The 25,044-nt window shown below is 41.8% G+C and overlaps 1 protein-coding gene across 4 annotated transcripts in view; it reads left to right on the top strand.

Annotated features, from left to right (window-relative positions):
• Window positions 1–24,512, top strand: part of Il33 (interleukin 33) — a 35,606-nt gene extending 11,094 nt beyond the window's left edge. Inside the window, exons 2-9 of one of the 4 annotated variants that reach the window (NM_001360725.1) lie at window positions 1,567–1,686; window positions 13,454–13,561; window positions 15,770–15,895; window positions 16,524–16,634; window positions 18,337–18,462; window positions 18,995–19,045; window positions 20,695–20,792; window positions 22,644–24,512. In NM_001360725.1, the coding sequence (NP_001347654.1) occupies window positions 13,465–13,561; window positions 15,770–15,895; window positions 16,524–16,634; window positions 18,337–18,462; window positions 18,995–19,045; window positions 20,695–20,792; window positions 22,644–22,835 (801 nt within the window). In that variant the 5' untranslated portion in view covers window positions 1,567–1,686; window positions 13,454–13,464 and the 3' untranslated portion in view covers window positions 22,836–24,512. Of the gene's footprint in view, window positions 1–1,566; window positions 1,687–9,583; window positions 9,653–12,236; window positions 12,419–13,453; window positions 13,562–15,769; window positions 15,896–16,523; window positions 16,635–18,336; window positions 18,463–18,994; window positions 19,046–20,694; window positions 20,793–22,643 lie in introns of those variants that run through there. The other 3 variants (NM_001164724.2, XM_006527463.3, NM_133775.3) reach the window with 3 other exon arrangements.
• The last annotated feature ends 532 nt before the right edge of the window (window positions 24,513–25,044 follow it).

The raw sequence follows: 25,044 nt of genomic DNA on the forward strand, positions 1-25,044 counted from the left end.
TAACCCCATACACGAAACAAGAACGGCCAAGACAAACAAACCCCTCATACGCTACAACGTAATTGTTCTCACATTTCCTTTCTTCTCTGCTGTTTAACGTGTTAAAGAAATACCAAGAGAATATGAGCATGATATCTACGACAACTGCCCTGTGAGCTGAAACACCCGAGTCCTGGTCCTGGATCCAACCGACTCCAGCTCACTATGTCACATGCCTTATCATTAAAATAAGGTGTTTGGGTCGATCGCTGCAGTGTCAGGGGGACTTCGTAGATGCCAGAGGTACTTCTTTGACTATCTGATGTTAGCTTTAAGATCCTGGGTGTTATAACTACCGTGTTAGCCATAATCACCCACCCAGAAGCCTATGCTAAACTTTGGGTTTTTTGTTCACCCACAGCTTTTCTCTGTCTTCAGAAACTGACATTAAAATCTCTTTTTAAAAGGTTCATCCGTTTCACAAGTAACAAATCAAGACGTGGAGTCCTTCCTTCCACCTTCTCACTCCTGCTTGAGATCCTCTGGTATCTTTGGATCTGAGAACTGACATTTTTGTTGTTGTTGTTTGTTTGTTTGTTTGTTTGAGACAGGGTTTCTCTGTATAGCCCTGACTGTCCTGGAACTCACTTTGTAGACCAGGCTGGCCTTGAACTCAGAAATCCGCCTGCCTCTGCCTCCCGAGTGCTGGGATTAAAGGTGTGCACCACCACCACCCTGCCGTAAACTGGCGTCTTTAAAAAGTTCTTTAAGACTCTCAGCCATCGTGTATATCCTCAGTACTGCTCCTTCAGACACACAGTAGACTGTCCCATTGTGTGCTCCAAACTATCTACCTCATTCACGTTTCCATCTCTTTGTGTCTGTGGATTGTATCGGAACGAAGGCTTTTACACACTTCCCAGGTCATGGACTGGATCCACCTGTGTCAAATCTGCTGCTTAGCTGATACACTCAGTGTTCATTTTAATACTACGTTTTCAAGGTCTCAAATTCATATTTTTTTATTTCTTTGCTTGATAAACAGATTAAAAAATCAGTTGTTTCACATTCCTTTCCAGATTGTTCTACTGAATGAATTCTTTGTGGTTGGTCTCTGCTTCTTTTCTCTGTGGGCTCCCGCCACCAACCTCAGAACTCGTATTTACTTTATAAAATCGAACTATAAACTATCCGTTTGCCCTGACCTCTCCTAAGGAATAGCTGGTGGTTTTCAGCCCAGCTATCATCTTTAAGATCTGTGTTTGCTGTGCCCATTGGTTTTAAGACACTGCTATATTAAAACTGCTTTACATTTCGATTTCTAGGGCAGAGTTTTGGAAGCGCAGAGGCGCTGTGCTGTCAGCACAAACACTTGTCAGAGGACAAGTGACTCTCAGAGGGGTGTGGCTGAGACAGGCTTCCTAGCTGCCCCTTCTGTGTTTCTGGTTTATCCATTTCAGTCCTTCCTGTGTTCTGACGGCAGCCCCCAGGGAGCTCAGTTTCAGAATCTCCACCTTGGGCACGTTTCTGAGCCACATCCCCCAACTGTGGCACTTCGTGTAACTTTCTATCTTTACTCTGGGGCAGAAAAGGCGGTTTTAGAAGAAAACTGATCTTGCCTGCTGGCCATTGTTCTGGAGACTACAGCGCAAACTAACCTCAAATCGGAGATCCTCTGGCTCCATCTCCCAAGTACTGGGATTACTGGTGTGTACACCACATGCAACCTTTGATACTTCCTTTCTCTTAAAGGTTTTTGTTTTTATTCTATGTGTATGAATGGTTTATTTACATGTACCTATATTACCACATACGTTCCTGGTGCCTCTGGATGACAGAAGAATGTCAGGTCCTCAGGAACTGAAGTTACTGGAAGTTGTGGGCCAACACGTGGCTGCTGGGAACTGGCCTAGGTCTTCTCCAAAAGCAGCATGAGCTCGTATCTGCTGAGCCATTCCCCAGGCCTGATCATTCCTTCTAATGTTTTAATTTCATCATTGTCATCAGGAAGGTTTCCATGGTAACTAATCCACCCTTATGCTGGAAACAATTTTTGCCTAACTGAATTTATAATGACCAAACATTCACCTAGAAATCATGCATTTATTAATAAACCAACCATTTTGCCTTTTGTTTATGCAATGGGGTTCTACGAAATGTTACCTTTTTTTTTTTTTGGAAATACTTTTTTGACTTGAAATGTTCTGAGAGTTCCCCCTCTAACCACAGCACGTAGATTTCTCTTTATGACACTGTAAAACCTGCTCTCTACAGAGATCGCACCCCAGGGTGTCTGAAGTCTTGATTATGACTCTCACTCACAGGGCCGAATGATCCCGATCGCACTGATCTAATGCCACATAGGGAGTTGTAATCTCAGGATGGAGAGGAAGTTTGCTGGGCTGTGAGGGAAGCAATAGATCTGGAATGTAACAGGATTAGATCTCCCCACCCATTTCCTTAAAGTGTTTGCTTGAGCTTTTAGACATTGTACCTTGGGTAAATTACTTACATTATCTGTGCTCCATTTTCTTCATCTGGGTATGACAGAACATAGTACCACCCTGGCAAGATTGCTGTGATGACCAAGTTAATTATATAAAGTATGGTACTTGGCACACAATACTTAATCAAGTGTGAATTATATATATTATATATGTAACTATATAAAACACTTAATGCAGCACAAACCAGTCACATGGTGCTTATTCAAGGGTCAAATATATTAAATGTATTTTATTACATTTATTAATATATTAATATGTAATAAATTAATATATTTACAATATACTAAATGTATAATGTAAATTCCAAAAATGTGTCCCTGGTTGGGAATAGAAAAAAGAGAAACTGAAACAAACACTTTATTCCTATTTGATATTTCATATTTATTTTGAATTTCTATAAAAGTCATTTATGTATTTACTTACTAAGTTTTACTTAAAAACCTATTCTATATGTAGGAGAAAAATTTGTTTTGCCCTTCAGAGTTAAACTAAAGCCAAAGGTCTATGTGTTAAGCACATCCTTCACGTGGTTACACGCACCTTTCCTCTAGTGCTAACAGTTCTGAATACATAAAAACAAAATGAAACAGCAAACACCACTGTGGGCTCACCTGTGCGTGGGAGCTAACAGTGGACAGAGGGGACCAGGATGGCATCCTAGGAGTGAAAAAGGAGTAGGTGCAGAAGCAGGTACCCAAGGGGGATTCTGGGAGACAGGAGACACCACGCAGGACACATACACTCGCCTTGCTTTTAAGACAGGAAACCTGATAGAACAGTGAAAGGTCCAAGAAGTGGGGGTGGGGATATGCAGTATGGGGATCCTGAGCCTAGGATCCTAGGACCAGGAAGCCAGTCTATCTTTTTCAAAATCACACCAAACTTAATGCACACACATCAGGGACATTCAAAACACGTGTAAGTATAGAGTAGGTTTTGAGAGGAAGCCAGGAAATAAAAGGATGCCCTGAGCTGAATAAATTGAATGGTCAACCTAAGATTGGAGAGCATGGGCCAGCCGGAAGGTCAGCTACTCTACTTTAGGAAGTGTCGCCACCCAAGAACAAGAAGTCTGAGTCCCATTAGGATAAGATAAATAAAACATTAGGATTACGCTCCAGGGGTCAAAATGAAACATTTTCCGGCATCACTGGCAAGGACAGGTGAGCCAGGCTCTGCAGGTGTGGAAGCAGGTGGGCACTGATGAGTGACAGACACCTGTGCCCTATGACGTAAAAGGTACAGGGTGTGGAGGGAGATGATAGAGGCTGATGGGGAGGACACTATATCCAAAGAAGCAACAGCAAGGCAGAGCAGAGAATCACAGATAATAAAAGCTGGGGCTGGAGAGAAGGCTCGTGCTTAAAAGCACCTGGTATGCTTCCGGAAGACCCAAATTGGGTCCCTAGGATCTATGTGAGAGAGCTCACATCTAATACCCTCTTTTGATCCCCTTGGGCAAAAACAGGTATGTGTGTGTGTGTGTGTGTGTGTGTGTGTGTGTGTGTGTGTGCAAATTAATTTTTAATAATTAAAAACCAATACTAAGTGCCTCTCACTTTAAAGGCTTAAAGGAAATCTTTCCAGTAATAATGTGGTCCTCGCCCTCTTCTGGAGGGTGATCTGTCTAGACTCATTGCTTTGTCAGCTTTCTCCAGGGAGCACTTCCTTTCCCAGGGAGAGGGAAATTTCAGAGCAGTGGGAGGAAGGAAAGAGAAAGTAACTCAGCTCCGAGGAGGAGGGAGCTTTCACGACAGCTTTCCCTTCCCTTATTCCAGCCTCCGCCTGAAAGGAAGTGAAAACCAAGAGGGCACAGAGTTGGTGTAAGAGACCCACTGTGCGTCAGCATTGTCCTGTGATGAAGTCACTCTGTCTTAGAAAGCTTAGCCATCGACTATCAGCTAAGACCATGTGATGGTTTCAACTTGATATAACTTACAATGTCTGGAGAAAAGAGCCTAATCAAGGGGGTGTGTGCAGCGGGCCACACTGTACGGATGGCTTTGGGGGATGGTCTTGGTTAATGGACGTGGAGGGATCTAGCCCACTGTGAGTGGCACAATTCCCTGGTGAGGAGGAGGGGACTTCTAAGCAGTATAGGAATGGAGAAACTGAGCTGAATGCAAACAAGCCAGCCCGTAAGCATTTGTTTCCTTCTCTTGACTGCGATGAGATGTGAACAGCTGTTTAAAGTTCCTGTCTTGACTTCCCCCACGGGGGTACATAACCTGAAATTATGAACTTAAGTAAAACCATCCTTTTCCCAAGTTGCTTTTTGTTGGAGTATTTTATCACAGCTGTAGAAATAAAACTAAAGCAGATCATTTGGGGACACTGCCTCTTTCTATGCACTAGCAATATGTCTTTGAGATTCCCATCACAGACTCATGAATCTTCTCATGTTAGACCATAAAGGCTTGACACAGCATAAACTAGAACTTAGGCCCTGGAATTCAACATCATCCCATTCTAGCAATGTTCCCCATGCCTTCAGGGAAAGAGCTTGTTATCAGATCCGGCTTTACTTACAATTAGCAGTGTGGCCCTTGCCAGACCATCCCTGGGCAAGAGGTGAGCTACTGTTTACGCCGCTAACAGGGAGATAACCATATGCAAATAGCTAGTGAAAAGGCTCCTGGCTCACATAAGATGAATGGCCAAAGCTGTGAAGCTGTAGTCACCTCACGGACACTGTCCTCACTCAGGAGTGTCTTAATGGCTACAGATGACTCAGCAGTTAAGAGCGCATGCTGTTCTTGCGAAGGACCTGGGTTTAGCTGCCAGAACCCACATATGGCAACTCACAACCACTGGTAAATCCAGTTCCAGGGATCTGAGACCCTCTTTAGCCTGTGTAGGCACACACTCACACACATGCATGGTGTGCATAAATGCACACAGGCACGTACAGTGCACATACATTTTTTTAAACAATATATATATTATATGTTGTTTTATTTTATTTTTTTAAAGACTGACCTATTGTAAACTCCTCGCTCACCCTTCTTCTTGGCCTTCAGATGTTTCTTGTATAGTAGCCATAGTTTTTTTAAAAGGGAAAGGCCAGGACCCAAAGCTCAGTTGGTAGAGTGATTGCTTAGCATGAGCAAAGTCCTGGGTTCTAGGCACGATGGAGACAGAGTCAAGAGAGTCAGAAGGCCCAGACTGGGTCACTGAGCTTAGGTACAGTGGGCAAAGGTGCTTCCTGCTAAATCTTGTAAGTTTGATGCTTGGAACCCGTGTAGTAAAAGAGAGCAGCCGTCCCTGCAAGTTGTCCTATGATATTCATGGCCCGTGACTAACAAATAAATGTAATTTTAAAAAGTCCTCTACGCAGCGACTTGTATCGAGGTCTGGGATATGTGAATTTTCATCTAGAAGAAGAAGAGGAGGAGGGAAGGAAAGAAAAGAGAGAGGGAAGGGAGGAAGGGGCAGAGGGAGGAAGGGAGGTAAGAAAGAGAAATGAAAAAAAAAAAAAGGTCAAATCACATCCATATTGCTTAAAACCTTTTCTTTGGCTCCTTCTGTCTTTTAAGTTGAGGCTAGGCTACTTCCTTTGGCTTCTTGAGCCCAACCAAACATGCCTCCTGCTCTCTACCATCTCTACCCCCATCTACTATGTTCCTGATAGCCTATTGTGGTTCAACCAGGCTCCCCCTGTTCTTTAAGCAGATTATGCCCATCTTGAACTGAACCATTACCCTGGAGTGTTCTTTGCACAGAAGGCGTTTCTGCCCCACCCCCAGATTCCTTGCACTTTGTGGAAGGACCTTTGACATTAAGTTGGGACTGCCCTTCCTCAGCACCAGCTCCTTTCTGGGTTCCTGACGTCAGTGTTCGGGAAGATTGTATTTGCCTGAATATTACTCAACAGCCGCCTGCCAGTGTCGAGTAAGCTTCAGAAGGCAGGATTTTGACTGGTTCACCACTGCTTCCCAGCACCTAGCCTAGCAGCAAGCTGTCTGACTCATTGGCGTCATCATTAGACAGCCCTCTGTACACAGACTCAAGCCTATCACTGCTATGACCTCAAGAGACCTCAGAGAAGTTAGATTTCCTTGTAATGATTTCCAAACCACTTAATTACTTTCTCTAGGGTCAGAGGTCTTTTCGATATTATCTATCTTTTCCAAGTTCCTTCACAAAGTTTTCAAAGAGTCTCACTAAGGAAAGAAAAGTCAGTAGCCAAACCGACATTCTGATGGCATATCAACAGCTCTGATCATCGAAGAGAATTGCCTGACACCTAGGAGGACAGGGGTGTCTCGATAAAGGACTTGCTGGTTGACCAGATGTAGAAAATACACCAAACTGAAAAGAAAATCTTCACGCGGTGTCCCATGGGCTCATGCCGATGGACGTCCCTGACCTAAAATGCCAATTCAATATTTACTTAACGTAACTTCCTAAAGGCCAAAGAGGCCGCCATACACATTAGTACTTTGGAAAAGATGACAGCTCACACTTTTTGTGTTTGAGACTTGGAACTATGATGTTTCTCACGCTGACACACAAGAGCTCTTTGAAGTGTGTGGATGGCCCACATTCAACCGTATACACGCTGTACTGACCCCTCAAATGTGACCCCAGCTCTTTTCTCAGCATATTTTATCTGGGATTTCAATTGGACATCAAACTGGTTTTCTTTACTCTTTTTCTTTGGATGGCACATCACAGAGTCAGAAAATCACAAAGTACAGTGAATGTTTAACACGTTAAAAGCTTCCTGCTATCAGCCAGGCATGGTGGTATATGCACTTTAATCTCAGCACTTGGAGGCAGAGGTAGATGAATCAATCCCTGTGAGTTCAAGACCAGCCTAGTCTACATGGAGAATTCCAGGCCAGCCAGGGCTACATAGTGAAACCCTTGCTTCAAAAAATAAAATAAATAAATTTTAGAAGTTTCTCGATATCAGTGTTCCTTATTCTATTCGCAGGCCTCTGCACACTGCTCCCAACATAAACACTAAAGCTTGATTTTGTCTAAACTGGATTGCAAACATAATTGGAACAAGCAGTTGAAAACAATAGCATACATATATACATATATATGTATATATATAAAAGTGTATATATAAACATATACACATATACATACAGTATATATATATATATATATGTATATATATACACACATATATATTGAGGCTGGTCTCAAAATCACAAAGATATATTGACTTCTGCTTCCAGGGTGCAGGGATTAAAAGTCTGTGTTACCATACCTCACCACAACTTACATTTCTATGCTAACAGTAATCATGAATCAATCAAAAATCCAAGTATAAAATGTTAAATAATGAGCCGGGTATTGGTGGCACACGCCTTTAGTCCCAGCACTCGGGAGGCAAAGGCAGGTAGATTTCTGAGTTCGAGACCAGCCTGGCCTACAGAGTGAGTTCCAGGACAGCCAGGGCAACACAGAGAAACCCTATCTTGAAAAACCAAACAAATAAAAAAAATGTTAAATAATAAATATTAGAAAATAGCATAAGCAAATCTTTTAGTCATAGATGCAAAAGATATCCTAAGTTGAGACACAAAACCCACAATTTTAAAATGAAAGTATTGAATATTTCTATATGATATTTAGAAATTAGATATTTCCACACAAAATTTATAAATTGAAATTTCATTTAAAAATCCAATAAATAGTACCAAGGGACAATGTTTCAATTAACATTGCTGACGGGGTTACTTTCTTAACTTAGAGACTGTATCTCATTATTGTGATAAAATTCCTGGTAGAAGCAACAGTAAGAAGATAGGGAAGATAAGGTTCATTGCAGCTCACAGGTCAGGTGGTACAGCCCATCACGACTGAGAATGCACGGCAGCAGGAATTCTGATATAGCTGGTCACGTGGTAGCCTCACCCAGCAAACAGAAAGCTATGAAAGGTGGTGTTCAGCTCACTTTCTCCTTTTTATTCAGCCGAAGACCCTAACACTCAGAGTAGTGTCCACAAAATATTTCTATTCTTTAGAAAGATAAGTGTGTCAAAGGTGACAAGATGTATTGCCACCTCAGGGTGGGGAGGGGAGAATGGGAGCAGGGGCGGGGAAACTCATGCAGACTGTTGACCAACTACAAACCAACATAGACTTTTGGAAGTCACATGGAAATAACTATTAAATCACGAGGTGCATGCACCTCTTGATCCAGAGGTAAATTGCAAATTAATTATAAATTAATGTTAGCAAGGAACTTCAACATTTTCTAAGAATCGTGCACATGCACCACCCCACTTTGGCTGGAATACTAATGTCAAGGGAACAGAAAGGAGAAGCCTAGAAAGAGCCCAGTGTTAAGCACTAAGGAACTGGTTTATTTTAACTTACAAGATTGAAAGCAGAAAACACTCAGGATCCAGGGTTCATTTTAGAGAACGGAAAACACCGGCTCAAGAAAACACCGGCTCAAGAAGCATTTGCAGTAGGATTCCACTTCCCAATTAGAAACAGATACACAGGGCTGTTGAGATGGCTCAGTGGGTAAGAGCACCCGAGTGCTCTTCCAAAGGTCCAGAGTTCAAATCCCAGCAACCACATGGTGGTTCACAACCATCTGTAACAAGATCTGACACTCCCTCTTCTGGAGTGTCTGAAGACAGCTACAGTGTACTAACATATAATAAATAAATAAATCTTTAAAAAAAATTTTTAAAAAAAGAAAAGAAACAGATACGTGTGTGACATAGCCCCATAGAGGAAAGAAAAAACTTGAGAGCATAGATACTTTCTAGACATTTACATATTTTCTAAGGGCACGCATATATCCTTTTTACAATCAGAAAAATATTTACCTGAAAGAAAGAAACAAAAGAACAAAACAAAACAACAAAACAAACAAACAAAAAACCAACTTTCTCCAGCAAAGGCATCACTGAGCATCTGTTTTAAAAGTTACATTTAAAAGCCAGTAATTAAGTATATCTCTGAAAGGACGGGTCTGTGGGGAATCTGTCTCCTGGGAACAGCTACACACCCTCACATTCCATTCATATCGCTCCATTTGCATAACTTTACTCATCAGCTTCTGTTACCAAAGTTGTTTAATCTGAGCTACCATATAAATAGAACTGAAGCGCGACTGTGTTAGCTCTCCACCGGGGCTCACTGCAGGAAAGTACAGCATTCAAGACCAGCTATTTCCTGTCTGTATTGAGGTGAGTGCCAGGTCAATCTCTCTGTTTCTGAGGGGAACCAATAGTAGCATCTATCAGCTCTCAAATGATTCTGATATAAAGAGAGAAAAGACTTGTTACTGGAGAAAGTGGCTTGTTTATCAGAATGGGATTTGAAACCAGTTCTGGGTTATACTTTTAGTTCTGCAATTGTGATAAAGATGCTGACAGTCTTGGTCGATGTATCTGTCCTTAATGCTCACTCCTTAGTTTCTTATCTGTTCAACCACGCAGGCTAGTAGTCCTTTAGAGCAAAGTTCTTCTACATGAGTTTGCTCAAGCTCGTCCAAGGGAGGACGAAAGGGAAGGGAAGGTTAGGAGATCAAATAATTAACTGAAGATAGAGAAAGGCAAAGGCAGGCAGGGCGTCTCAGTGAGGGGCTGCTGGTATTGTTATTATGTTAACATGCATGAACTCTAAGTCTCCAAGAAGAGAGGCTATCGACTGCAACACACAGGTTTATTTAAAAGACAATTTTAATGACTAGAAAAACATTGTTTCTAGGACACATGCACCCTCTGGTGAAAGAGAAAACAGAAATCAGCACTGTTTCAGGAAGCAGCTCAGAAGCTCAGCACTAGCAGTGAGCAAGGGACCTCAATTCCTCCTGGTACAGGCAGGCTATTATTTAAACTGTTTCCTGCCCAACTGAAAATCTGACCTTTATGTGGTTAGCTAATCCTATTACCCCACACAGAAGGCTTAAAAATTAACTATTCTGTAAAAGCTATAACTCTGCTTTAAAGGAAATTATGTATTCTGAGCCAGAAAGGATGACTGACCATTGTGGCTTAGTAGTATGGATTCAAGTTACCCTAAATGATACATTCCTAAGTGAAAGCCATTACATTAAGGGTTTCAGGCAAAGAATAAAGGCCACCATACACCAATGTATTCAATAACTGCATTAGTCATAACACGTTCGACACACAGAAGACACAAGAAGGAGGAGGTCTCTCTTGTAGGTTTTGAATGCTTGCAGCTTCTTAGCTTTGTGCTATGCATAAACAGCCCATTCTGAGAGTATCAAATCAGATGCCATTATTAAAAGAAATGGCTGTTTACACAAAAAGCCTAAGACAGCCAGAGATAAAGTTTGGCTCTTGATCATTGACCAATGATCAAGACAATGACAATATTTTACTCAGTGAACGAGAAGAGTACGTGGGATTATTTAACCCAGCCGCAGCTTCTTCAGGGAACTCTGCCTTATGTTAGTTAACATCTTCCGAAATTTATTATTACTATTTCAAGAATATTAATATTTCAAGAAGCTGGCCATTTGCTTTGAGTATAAGAAGGGCTGAGTGTTTGAAATAAAATACCAAGTTCTAATCCACCCGACTCCCACCCCCCAAGCCGCACCCCGCACCTCCTCGAAGTTGTCAACTGATGCAGTTGTTGGATGTATTGGCTGGCATATGGTTGCCTTTGTTCTTTGCCTGAAAGCCTTCATGCGACTGCTTTCCGCTTAGGAGTGCATTGTTTAGGGAAACTTGAATCAATGCTACTAAGCCATGATCAGCTATCATCGCTGGCTCAGAATAAATGGTTCCCTTCAAAGCAGAGTTGTAACTTTTATAGAGTAGTTAATTTTTAATCCTTTTGAACAAAAGAGAGAGAGAGAGAGGATGATAATGGAGGGAGAGAGAAGAGATAACAGTTTTAGTTTCATTGGGGGGGTGGTACAGGATAAGAGATAAGTTCTACTTTCATTCTTCTACACATGGATATCCAGCTCTCCCAGTTTAAAAAAATTTTTAAGGCTATATTTTTCTGATGTGTTTTTGATGCCACTAGCAAGAATTAGACGGTTCTATTGGCCTGAGTATGACATAATTATATTTTGATTTTTAAAAAATTTAAGAAAAAATAGACAATGTGTTAAGGTTGAAACAGTGTGGGGAAGATAACAAGATTTAAAACTCAAATGTAAAAGAAGTAGATAAAATTAGACAGAAGAGGGATAAAAATGTTTTTAAAAATCAAAATAATAAGTAATAGTTTTAAATGAGAGGAAAATAAAAAGAGAGACGGAAGCACCTTTCCGGGTCTGTGAGCAGAGGGCAGAGGGCTAGAGCTTGCTCCCACTAAGCTGGCTAGAATAGCGAGGCCAGTTGAGAGCACCCATCCTCAGCCTCAGGGCTGTGTTTACTCTAGACTGTAAAAGCGTAGATGCTTTCTTCCTTTGCACTTATGGGGCCATGGCATCCCCCGACGATGTCTACATTCCTTAGGCTTGGGCAGGTTATCATTCACTGAGGCTCTCTGGAGTCCGCGACTGTGGCAAAGTCCACCTAGTTCACCTCAGAATGAAGGGAGCAAACGGCTCTCCTAGTTATGTCCAGATGGAAGAGCAATCAGCCTGTCCTGGTTTATAAGTAATCTTCAGCTACCTGCTTGGAGGCCTCAGTCATCCCCAATCCCAGGAGCTGAGTAGTCCTCGCCACCAGAGGGCGGGAGCACTGATCACTGTGTCTTCCTTCCTCAACTGAGCAGGCTCCCCGTAATTGAAACTTCTCATTGGTTCGTTCATCCGAACCAATCCCTTCCAGGATTGCCTCATAGCCGGTCACTATGGCAGCGTTCCCAGGCATCCTGATTTGGCACCTGTCTGTATTTTCTGATCTTCAGAGTTGCTGCTGGTCACAACACTTTTAAACTACCGGAGAGTGACGGTGTGGCGTCTTTACTCTAGGCAGCAGTGGACAGGAACTCGCCCTTAGACCTAATTTCTGCCCTGGCTTGTGAGAACTGTACTGTTAACCATGGGTTTCTCCCGCTGCGCTGCGAGCAGCGCAATTCTATTCTTCTGGTAGCCTAAACCCAGATGAACTTGTGATTGTTGCTCCCTCCCTCCTAATCCTTCCCAGTCCCTCTCCCCATCCCCCACCAATGCCTGGAACCGGGACTGGAGCTCTGGACTGCTTCCTACTTCGTGTTATCTTTTTGTTTCTCCATGAGTTTTAATTGCCCTGTTGTTTTTGTTGTTGTTTTGGTTTTCCCCCTTTATGCCCAGTGATTTCTCCACTAGATCTCCTTGGGCTTTGGTTTGTCCTTTGTTACCCTGGTCTTTGAACTTGTGAGAAAATCGGCAACCTTACTCCATTTATTCTTGAGGAACCATGCTTAATCTTGATCACTGCCTGCCATTACTCTTTTTAAACATTCAGCTGGTGCCAAATCTGACCCGAGGAAACCCTCCACGGTGGCTCCCACATGCTTTTGACACAAACTCATTTAGTTTTTTAATAGCTGGACGTTTTCTGGCATAACGTGTTTTATGGTCATTATTACTTTCCTGACCACGAATCTGGAGTCAAAGTTCCTTCCAGTGGAGAAAATATTTAGAAAATAAAATGTGTACACACACTGCTTGTTTAATACTGACTCAAATCTAACATCGCAGGGCATTTGCCTTGGCTTCTGAGTTACGTATTTATATTTCTTACCCCCCTACAGTGAGAAATCATACAAGATCAGTATCGCTATTTTTTTTTTTTTTTTGCTATATACTACAACAAAACAGTACTGAGATTTCAACACAAACATGGCATTAACACTAAGACTACTCAGCCTCAGATTTCTCTGTGCTTTCATTACTTTATTCTTTGATTCTATGGCTAGATTCTAGCCTAAATGTAGAGTCAGAATACTATGCTGAATTTTATTCTCCCCCCTCCCCCCTGTATGGCTATCAGTTTCATGGTGAGATAGCCAAGGTTGCTTCTGATGACTTCAGGTCCATATAGTTGGATTAATGTTATATTTCAATCCCACAGAAACCTGAAAAATGAGACCTAGAATGAAGTATTCCAACTCCAAGATTTCCCCGGCAAAGTTCAGCAGCACCGCAGGCGAAGCCCTGGTCCCGCCTTGCAAAATAAGAAGTAAGAGCGCTCTCTTTAACCACTATTAAATCTATTATCAAATATTTGTTATTTCAACATGAAGACGGGCGACCTTACCAAAAACTCTCAAGTATACAAGAGCTGAAAAGAAAGAGAGACAGCTTGTTGTTTTCTTAAACAGACTTCACAGCATCACCGTTGTTATTTGGTACAACATAGGACAGTTGACCACTTATTCTTGGACTAGTAACAAGAAGGGTAGCAGAGCTCTGGTGGACAGAACGGAAGTTAGAGGGTGATGGGAAAGGAAAGCGATGTCCCCTTCTGCCCTTCCCGAGGTGCTGGACTGCTCACACACTTCTTTCAAAGCCAGGATTTAAAAGAAAAAAAATTGACAGTGGTTTCTGAATGGCCAGAAAAAAATCACAGTTAAATTAATCCTTTCATTTGCAGTTATGTCATAATGCTCTGTGCAGATATAATGACTCAGTGCAAGTGACTCGGTGTTCCCAAGTTTCCTCCTATTAAAGAATGCACTGTCTTCAGATCCAAGAAAACGAGGCCCTTTATCGGCACTGCCTTGTGGAGTAGACATGCCAGAATGCCTGACATTGGTGCCCGCGCTTGCTTCGAATACTGAGATCTTACAATTCACATGTTCTAGTTTTCATCTCCATCTCACCCTGGAATACTATTTACGATGTCCAGAACACAATGGACTTTTCTGCATGGGACTTAAATTTTTCTTGGGCTAAGTAAAATGAGAATTAACAAATAACTCGTTAATCTTTTTAGTTCCGTTGCCTGAATTTGCATTTGACTGCTCCCTCAGATGGCAGTGCTCACTTACTTCTTCCCCTACCAAATAAGACTCTGTGTAGCTCACACTGATCTGGAAACTCGCAACCCTCCTGCTTTAGCCTCTTGGGTACTGGGACTAGAGGCACGACCACATCTGGCCAGTGGTCCTTTTCTTTGATGGAGGTAGAGTCTAATGAGTAGCTTTGATATTAAAGATATTGCATTAATTAATTTTACACCGCTATGGCCAAATACCCAGCAGAAGCAACATAAAGGCTTCATAGCTTAGAAGATACAGGCCATTAGGATACAGCAGGGATGGTGGCTGAACCAGTTTGATCTCTGGTAGCCTTAGCTTCCAGGGACTTCTCATATGGCACCGCCCAAGAGTGGGAGATGAAGGACCAGGCTATAATCTGAGACTGTCCCCCACGGTCTAGGTATATCAGCAAGGCCCCAAAAGTTTCACAATCTCCCAAAGAGTTTCACTAGTTTGGGACCAAGTGCTCAAGGACAAGATTCTGTGGGAACATTTAACTGTAACACACTTCTTAGCACAACTCTGAGCTATGTAATTTTGGGCAGTGCCATGAACCCTAAAAGCCTCGAATTATCATTGTAAAACTAAGATAAAACTTTGCAAGATAATCATGAATGGCTAAGTTAAAAGACACATAAAAGTAATTAGCAGAGTGTTTGGCCTCGTTTTTATATGCAGTCAATGGCAGTTCTTTTAGTATCAATAACCTTTATGGCTTACAGCCATCCTCCAAAAATTATGACGAGCAGAAATCTCCTATGGATGTTAACGTGCCCCTCAGTTAGGCAAAGATTGGTCCATACTGAATGTAGACTTGGTCCTTCAAATGGAATTATGAAAACAAAACACCAAAAAAAAAAAAACCCAAAAAAAAACAAAAAACCCCAAATTTCTAAAGACCTAATGTCTTTAGACCATGTGGCAGCAAAATGCAACTCCAGCCTCTTGTCTATCAAATCCCAAGGTCTGGAACGGCTCATTTTAAAAGGCAAATTGATTGAATTCAGAACCACTCAAGGCATTCGTGAGGCATGTCTTTAGGTATGTGTCTATGACAGCATTCTCTGGAAAGGATTGGCTTAGACCCACCCTGAAAATGAGTAGCTGCGACATCCCCTGGGCTGGATCCAGAACTAATTAAGGAGAATACGGATATAGACACACCTTCCCTCCATAAAGAACCTGAGACACAAGCAAAACTAATCCCTTTCTCCTTTAAGTTGCTGCTTGTCAAAGACTTGGTCACAGTAAGGAGAAAAGACTATTTCATTTTGCATATCCTATCTGTGGCTTGCTGTAAAATTAATGAAGTTAACTAAGTAGTGCTGTTCCAGCCTCTGTTGGAGGCACGTGTATATTATAGGATATGACCTACATAAATCTACCTCTTTTTTTCCTATTGTTAGGATCCCAACAGAAGACCAAAGAATTCTGCCATGTCTACTGCATGAGACTCCGTTCTGGCCTCACCATAAGAAAGGAGACTAGTTATTTTAGGAAAGAACCCACGAAAAGATATTCACTAAAATCGGGTAAGTACATTTCTGGAAAGACTGATGGGCATCTATTTGCTTTTACTTTCCATACACACACACACAACACACACACACACACACACACACACACACACACACACACACGCACACACACACACAATTGTTTTTCTTACCTAAATTCTCCTTGAGGAAAAGAATACAGATGATAATGTGTTGGCCATTTTAGAAAGGGTTTTTCTATTTTAGAATTTCTAAATAAATATTCAAAAAGTCTATTCTAGAATCCACTTTAGAAATGGATACACTGGTGAGTAAAAACAGAAGACACAAGATTATGTGTAAATATGTAATCATGTGGTGTGATATTTTGTAATATAGAGGAAACAAACTAAATGGTTCATAGTGGCTGCTTTGGAAGGCAGTAACTGTGGTGAGTGGCTTTCTGTTTATTTGTTTGTTTGTTTCTTCCTTTGGTGTGCTCTACTGGAGTGCAAATGGTCTTCACTTTACGTCATTATTAAGGAGGAATTGATCCCATTAGACCATTGGGTGGCCACAGCCCTAGGATCACTTACCACCGTCGCCATATTGGCCATCAAAAAAGATAGCATATTGGCACAATGAAGATTGCTGACTCAGCCCAAGCCCCACTACTGTCTTGCAGGTACCAAGCATGAAGAGAACTTCTCTGCCTATCCACGGGATTCTAGGAAGAGATCCTTGCTTGGCAGTATCCAAGCATTTGCTGCGTCTGTTGACACATTGAGCATCCAAGGTATGACTGGTCATAGGGGATGTGTGGGGTGAGGTGGGAGATAGCACATGGGGCCTTGGCAAGGGCTATTGCATAGAGCAAACTCAGGAGTATGTCTTCATATGTATTAGAAACGTTTGTTTCCTGCTTGGGTACCAGTTCAGTGGTTATCCAAATTGGGTGTGGTGGAGCTGTGCCTATTTAATCTATGGTTAGCATTCCACTTGTATTTTGAAATACTTGCTATAGGTTGGGAGCATGTCTTCATCAGTCCTGATAAATGTAATATCCTTGGAGAGAGGAAAAAAACAAAGCACCAGTCCCCACATTTCAAAATGTTCACCATGAAAGAAAATAAAGGAACTATCTTTTAAAATAACATGATGTGGCTTGAAGAGTAGTTTAAAGTTTTTGACCATTTTTGCTGCGTTCTAAGTAAAATGGTAATTATCAAGAAGTGAAGAGAACCCAGGGCGTGTAGTTCAGTGGTAGAACATTTGCCTCATGTGCCAGGCTCTGCATGTAGTCTCTATCAATGTGGGAAAAATTCAAAGTGAGGGTTGGGCATAATGGCATATAATCTCCATCCCAGAATGGGGGAGGCAGGTGAATTCCTTGGGTTCAGGTCTGCCTGGTCTACACAGTGAGTCCCAGAACAGTTAGAGTTATATAGTGAGAAACTGTCTCAAAGACAAACAAAAGGCCAAATTAAATAATTAACAAATTAGCAGCCCCATCACTAAGGAATCGTGATTAAGAATCACATATTGCCATTCTAATATATATTATTTTTATATGTGATCTTATATAAAACAACTTAGAATGTATTTATGTATAGTGTGTATATATATTATATATATATATATATAATATATACTTAGTATATGTTTAATATAAATACATTAACCTCCTGGTCAATATTCAGTTTCTCACAAACTGGATTTAAATTACTTTAGATGTTTAGATGTTTAGATGTTTAGATGTTTAGATGTTCACATGCAAATTCTTTCTATTTTGTACAGTAAATTTGAATGTAGGACCCTCAGATGGGTCCAAGTCTGCTTCAGTTTACCCATATATGCTTTTAAAATGTTATCAAGTGCTCTGTATGTGTTTCGATTGTCCGGGCAAAAGCAGAACTAGTTTACATCTGCATCCCCCTAGACCAGTGACTCAATCTTCCTAAATGCTGTAACCCTTTAACATAGTTCTGCACGCTGTGGTGACCCCAACCATAACCTTACTCTTGTTGCTACATCATAACTGCAACTTTGCTACTGTTATGAATCCTAATGCAAATATCTGGTCTGTAAGATATCTGATATGCAATCCCTGTAAAGGGATCATTTAACCCACAAAAGGTCTGGACCACCAGGTTGAGAAACACTGCCCTAGAGTGTTGGAAATCTCTAAGTGATCATGCTTTATAAAGGGGAATACATTCACCTATGTCTTCCAAAACATGACCATTCTTTGCAGCTGTCCCCTAGACTGTGGGAAGGTAAGAAAAGGAGCTACCCTCCTCGTCCTCACCCCAACTGTGCAGGAAGGTAACACCTTTAATCCCACCCTGGTATCAGCTATGGTACTTAGCTTTTGCCTATGTTACAATGACAAAGTAGAGCTCACACTAAAGACCAAAACTCTTCAGAGGAAGTAATTCATATAAATAACCAAGAGAACGGTTCATAGAATCCTTTGTGTTTTTTATTCTTAATGACAGGAACTTCACTTTTAACACAGTCTCCTGCCTCCCTGAGTACATACAATGACCAATCTGTTAGTTTTGTTTTGGAGAATGGATGTTATGTGATCAATGTTGACGACTCTGGAAAAGACCAAGAGCAAGGTAGAGTATCTCCTCACGTCTATACTTAGTAATGACTGGCAAGGTTTAAAAAAAAAAAATCTACCAAGTTATCAACAGTGGATTAACTGAGCTATTCAACAGCAGCAAGTTTCACCATCTTTGGTAATTTTAGTCCTTCCTATGTCAAGAAGGTCTCAGTGTAGTCACATTCTTCAGGGAATAAATCAGACATTGAGAAATACCTATTGAGAAATACAGAAAGAGGGACTACATGTATCTACAAATGCTGAATAATAAGATCTTGTTCACCTTTTCAGTGTCCCCAAAGCATAGTCTTTTGTGAAAGATTATCCCTTTGTCATAAACAATACCACCTGCATATTGGGGAATCCATCAGAGCAGAATATATTTTAAGATCTTTCTAAGAATCACTAAAGTTCCGCTTTTTTGGTATATGACAAAAGGAGAGGGAGTTTGTGTTCCCCGCCCAGCCCAGCCCCAGGACGGGATGGAACCGAAACCTTTTGATACGTTCCTCTGTCACCCAGTGACACCCAATGTTGTCTTTCAGACCAGGTGCTACTACGCTACTATGAGTCTCCCTGTCCTGCAAGTCAATCAGGTAATGTAGAGGCAGGGGGAGGGGGTGGTGTTTGCATTCTCATCCAGAACAAAGCTGAATCTGAAGTAGCCCGTGGTTATCATGAGGTTCAGAAGGTTATCTTCAACCCCACACTCATTGTAAAACCTTACCTCATCTACTTCTGAATTAGTAGGAGAAAAGCCTAGCTGCACTTATAATAGTACAGCCATAATAGTACAGCCCATCTCAGCCAAGACTCAAAAGATTCTGCTCAAAGGTTGCCCAGAAGCAGTTCCTTCTACATCATCAGTCCATCCATGCATAATGGCTCACCACTATGGCCAGTCAGCAAGAGACAGGAAGGCAGGTGAATACATATGTCTTCCGCTTCAGGGCACAATTGTGTACCACGTGTCTGCTTATCTTCAGTTGGTCAGAACTTAGTCTGAGAGCAACAGGAGGAGAAAAGTTCTATTATCTGTTATCTATTAGAGGACAGCTCTCAGCAGCTTCCCATGAACAGAGGGAAGCAGGTGACCAAAGCAGTATCCATTGGCATCAGTTGAATTACAAAAGATCAGAACAACAACAGAAAGTAAAAACTAAAACCTCTCCTCAGAAAGATTTAGAAAGACTCTTGGGCTGGCCTTGGTGGTGCACATCTTTAATCCCAGCACTCAGGAGGCCAAGGCAAGCAGATCTCTGAGTTCAAAGCCAGCCTGACCTACAGAGTGAGTTTCAGGACAGATAGGGCCACACAAAGAAACCCTATCTTGGGGGAAGGAAGAAATAAAAGGAAGGAAGGAAGGGAGGGAAGGGAAGGGAAGGGAAGGGAAGGGAAGGGAAGGGAAGGGAAGGGAAGGGAAGGAAGAAGGGAGGGAGGGAGGAAGGGAAGGAGGAAAGAAGGAAGAGAGGGAGGAAAGAAGGAAGGAAGGAAGGAAGGAAGGAAGGAAGGAAGGAAGGAAGGAAGGAAGGAAGGACTACCTGGTATTTGGGTGCAAATACTTTTAAATGGATTAGTGAGCTATTTTCATTTGCAACTGAAATTCTTTGAGTTAAGTTAAGATGAGTTACAAGACTTAGAATTTTTGATTTGTAATTTCTTTGTCTTACTTTTAATTGATAGGTAAAATTGTATTAATCATGAACCACAGATGATTTTTGCTTTGGAGCAAGCGATATTTTTTTTAAAAAGATTTTATTTCTATTTAATGGGTATGAATGTTTTGCTTGCATGCATGTAAGCGCTTGAGATGCTTATAGTTGTGTAGAAAGCTAGAAGACAGCACTGGATGTCCTGTAACTTATGGGCTCTGGGAACTGAATGCAGGTCCTCTTGCAAGGGCATCAAGTGCTCATGACGAAGGAAGTATCTCTCTAGTCCCATAGCAGGAGTTTTTTTTTTTTTTAAAGATTTATTTATTGATTATATGTAAGTACACTGTAGCTGTCTTCAGACACTCCAGAAGAGGGCATCAGATTTCATTAGGGATGGTTGTGAGCCACCATGTGGTTGCTGGGATTTGAACTCTGGACCTTCAGAAGAGCAATCGGGTGCTCTTACCCACTGAGCCATCTCACCAGCCCATAGCAGGAGTTTTGAGGTATCTATTGTCTCTGTCTAATAGAGAGATCAAATGAGGCCAAGTGGCAGCTGTATCACCTCACCTTATAATTTTCATTTTAAGGCGACGGTGTGGATGGGAAGAAGCTGATGGTGAACATGAGTCCCATCAAAGACACAGACATCTGGCTGCATGCCAACGACAAGGACTACTCCGTGGAGGTAACAGAAATATGACCCTATGACGGCCACACTTGGTTCTACCTGTTAACGTAAAATAGATGTTAGATGTTAGGGCAATTTTGAAGGCAGAAGTACACACTGTTGAAAATAAACTACAGTCAGTCACTTCTAATGACTTGCTTGGGAGTAGGGAAGGGAGAGAAGTGTGGTCTTGTTGCTACAAGTCTGGTCTCCAGCAACAACACAGAATCACTGGAGAACTTGTCAGAAAGCAGGATTTCCGGCTCCCCCCACATCCGAATCAGATCTAAAGTCTCCAGGACAGGAACTTCATCCCTTCACCACAGTTTGAGAGGCACTTCTGCACAGAGTGAGTCACAGCCTTTCCATTTGGCTATGTTCTTCCAGAATTGTTTTAGGATTATTTATTTTATGCATATGAATGTACTGTCACTGTGTTCGGTCACACCAGAAGAGGGCATCAGATCCCATTACAGATGGTTGTGAGCCACCATGTGGTTGCTGGGAATTGAGCTGAGGACCTCTGGAAGAGCAGTTGGTGCTCTTAACCGCTGAGCCATCTCTCCAGCCCTGGAGATATATAGTTTCTGACTCCAAGTCTGTCAAGGGGAAGGCAGCAAATGTGTCCATACATCAGCAGTTTGGGGCAGCATTACATTCTACATCTGGTCCGTTCTTGCTCAGCAAACAGCAGGTGTACATCAGCCAGGACGAAAAAAAAAATTCTGATCATGTAAAGAACAAACAGGCCAGAGTGAGAAGGAAGGAAGGAAGGGAGGAAGGACATGGGAGAACATAATAACGAAGATGATTTCTATAAATATATACCATTTCAAAGCAATCCAGCCACATAAGACATCAACACAAACAGTCCACAAAGACCAGCACTCTTCTCAGGAGAATACTCTCAGGTGTACATGATGCAAAATCTAGCAGAAAGAAAGCCTCAAAAGTAACAGTGGGCTGCCATGGCACATCAAGTTCTTGCTTACCATTTCCTAAGCCCTGTCTCTTTAATCCTCACAGCAAATTTATATGGAAAAATTGCCTTGGTCAGCTATTGTGCAACAAACTATCACAAAACTCATTGGATTAAAATAATAATCACATATAGGTCCTCAGCAACTGAGAGCTCATTCCGACGACCTGAGTTGGCTCCCCAGTATTCATTGGCAGGCGACTCACAACACCTGTAGCTCTCGCTCCAAGACAGTCAGGTGCCTCTGGCCTCCATAGACATCTACACTTATGTGCACACACTCAGACATAGCCACATACACATAATTTAAAATAAATTCTTAAAAATAACACAAATTAAAAACAATAATCTGTATTTAAATGAGCTTAATTTAATTGAACAACTTAGTTTAACAATCAACTTAATTAAAATATGTCTGTATTTAAACTGACAATGAACGAACCTAGAGGGCGTGTCCACAGAGAGTTCTGGCTAAACTGAAAAGTCCAGGTTTACTAGATACATACTAGACAGACATGTTCTCATGGCAAAAACAGAGGGGAACAAATCTGGATGTTTTGCGGTAGTTTGTTGCACAGAAGCTGACCAAGGTAATTATTCCATATAAACTTGCTGTGTGAATTAAAGAGATGGGGTTTGTGACGTATGAAGGAAATTGACCTGGTCAGTCTCTGCCAAGCTGCTTATCCACTCTCCACAAATCGCTTTCACCTCTTCCATGCAGCCTCTCTATTCCCTCCACTGCTCATTTCTCCCTCCTCGACTCAGTACAAACTTCCTAGAAAGTTCAAGCTATAAGTGATCAGTCCCCCCATGGATGCTGACCCAGGAAGGCAATGGTAGCTCTGGACTCCCCATTCACACCTTGGTTTCTTCTCTTCTTCCCTCAGCTTCAAAGGGGTGACGTCTCGCCTCCGGAACAGGCCTTCTTCGTCCTTCACAAAAAGTCCTCGGACTTTGTTTCATTTGAATGCAAGAATCTTCCTGGCACTTACATAGGAGTAAAAGATAACCAGCTGGCTCTAGTGGAGGAGAAAGATGAGAGCTGCAACAATATTATGTTTAAGCTCTCGAAAATCTAATGCAGTAAAACGCCTGTGCGTTCTGGGTTGAATGACTTAATGCTTCCAACTGAAGAAAGGGTAACAGAGAGAAAGAAAGCCATTCTTGGCTTACGATGTTGTGGAATGTTATTATGTAGAAAACTTCTTTTATTTCCTTTTCTTCAGCTACATGTTCAATAGACTCACAGATATATGACTTACGGCGTTGGTAAAGAAACTGAAGGAGATTCAGCCTTGCTCTTTCCTTTTCTCTGCCTTGAGTCCTGTATGAAATCACACTCACGGACTTCAGAAGAGCAGGCACCACAGTGCATGGTTTGCTTTAGAGAGGGTCCATTTCAAAAACCTTCATAAAAACAATGCAAAACAAGAAAACAACCGAACAAAAAAACCACCTATTTCCTGGTTCTAAACAAATGATTGTAATACTAGAGCAGTTAGTGGGAGGACCAGCTAGGGGGAGGATCACCTAGGGGAGGACCAGCTAGGGGGAGGACCAGCTGCTGCAAAGACTGACTGTTTCTCACTTATAATAAAATGCCAAATGCCTCCGCAGATGCCCCAGGCAACCCTCAGATCAGCCCTTTCTGTGAAGAGTGGCGTTACCTGTGCTTGTTTCCTTCTTAAACTTCCAATTTTTCTCTTTTAACACATTTAACATTTAACTTTAAGCAAGCCAGCTTACATTAGGAAGTGAAAGACATTTTAGTTCCCACCCGTGATTGAAATCATTGACTATATCTAACAAGCTTAAAGTCTCCTGTAAGAACTGATCAGGATATACACTAGGACATGCCAATAGAATGGGATCTCATGGTGCAGTCTGAAGCCCTCCAACTGGAGAGACGCTAACATCATCCTTCTCGCTGATTTCCAAGGAGCTATGACTTTGGATGCATGCATCTGCTTGGATGAGATGTCTCGGCTGCTTGCTTTCCTTATGCACACGTTCTGTTCAGCTTCACAGCAGCAATGCTCACGGTGGAATAGCTTAGCTTAGCTTCTGCCCCTTCTTTGGTTCTTTTGACCACCATATCCGTAACGGCTCTCCTACTCCCTCAGCTTTCTTTCTCTTTGCTCTGACGTCTATATGCCAACACACTTATTCCACTGTCTTTACCCTGCACTGCAGAATTTTACATCTACCTACTGGTTACCAGGTTGTCCCCTGAACAACCTTCCTTTGTGTTTTACTGTTATTAAAGTAGTAATATTTGTATTCAACCATGTAGTAATATTTTAAGCCACTAAAGGAATAGTTTTACTTATTTAGACAACAGCAATTTCTACTACATTTTTATAAGCTTAAAACTTACATGTTTTAAAACTTAAAACGATAAAGACAATAACAACATTGATGGAGTATGATATGACAGTTCAGAAAGGGTTAGCTCTTATCTTCCAGTCGAGGAAACCTATTGTATACAATAGCTGGAGGAATGTATGATCAAAGAGGCCGGGAACCGCCGTGTAGGATCGTACGGCTGTAACAGGTATAATTGTTTCATTAATTTGTCACAGTCTTACTGTAGAGGAATGTAAAGGCGGAATCTGCGTCATTCCTCTGGAAACCACAGTGTTGACTCTGTGAATCTGTACGATATCTTTAAAGTAGTAACTACGTAGTCAAATGTGTTCTTGACGTTGTTCATAACTTTGAATAAACCATTTTTCAAAACCACGTGTGACCACAAAGCGCTCCAACGTTCCGAGTTCTTAAATGAAAATGAGTATACCCCAGTGCATCATTGTTGACAAGTGAGGCCGGTGGCTGTTTGACAACTTAGGGTGTTAAGTTAGACTTTCCGGAACACGGATGTGTCTGTTTCACCTTCATCCCCCCAGCTCCTCCACTCTCTCAAATAGGAGACTTTCGCACCAAACCAAACATACGCCCCCATGGTCCTACATCAAATATTAACCTGAAATTCCCGATCCCTTATTTCTTTTCTGTTTTGCTCTCCTTTAGAACATATTTTCAGAGCTGAGGCGACATTTTGAGCAAGATGAGGACCAGGGTTCAGACCCCAAGCTCCCATATAGAAGCCAAGAGTGGCTGTAAGCCCCAGGGCTAAGGAGGCTGATCCTGGGATGCTGCTGGCCCTGCCAGCCTAACCAAGCTGGTGAGCTCTGGGTTCTGAGACTCTGTCTCAGATAGAGGAAGAGTTCTGACATTGATCTCTGGTTTCCACACACGTGCATATGTGCACACCACACACACACACAC

The sequence above is a fragment of the Mus musculus genome, chromosome 19, assembly GCF_000001635.26.
Source record: "Mus musculus strain C57BL/6J chromosome 19, GRCm38.p6 C57BL/6J".
In the NCBI taxonomy this organism is placed as follows: domain Eukaryota; kingdom Metazoa; phylum Chordata; class Mammalia; order Rodentia; family Muridae; genus Mus; species Mus musculus.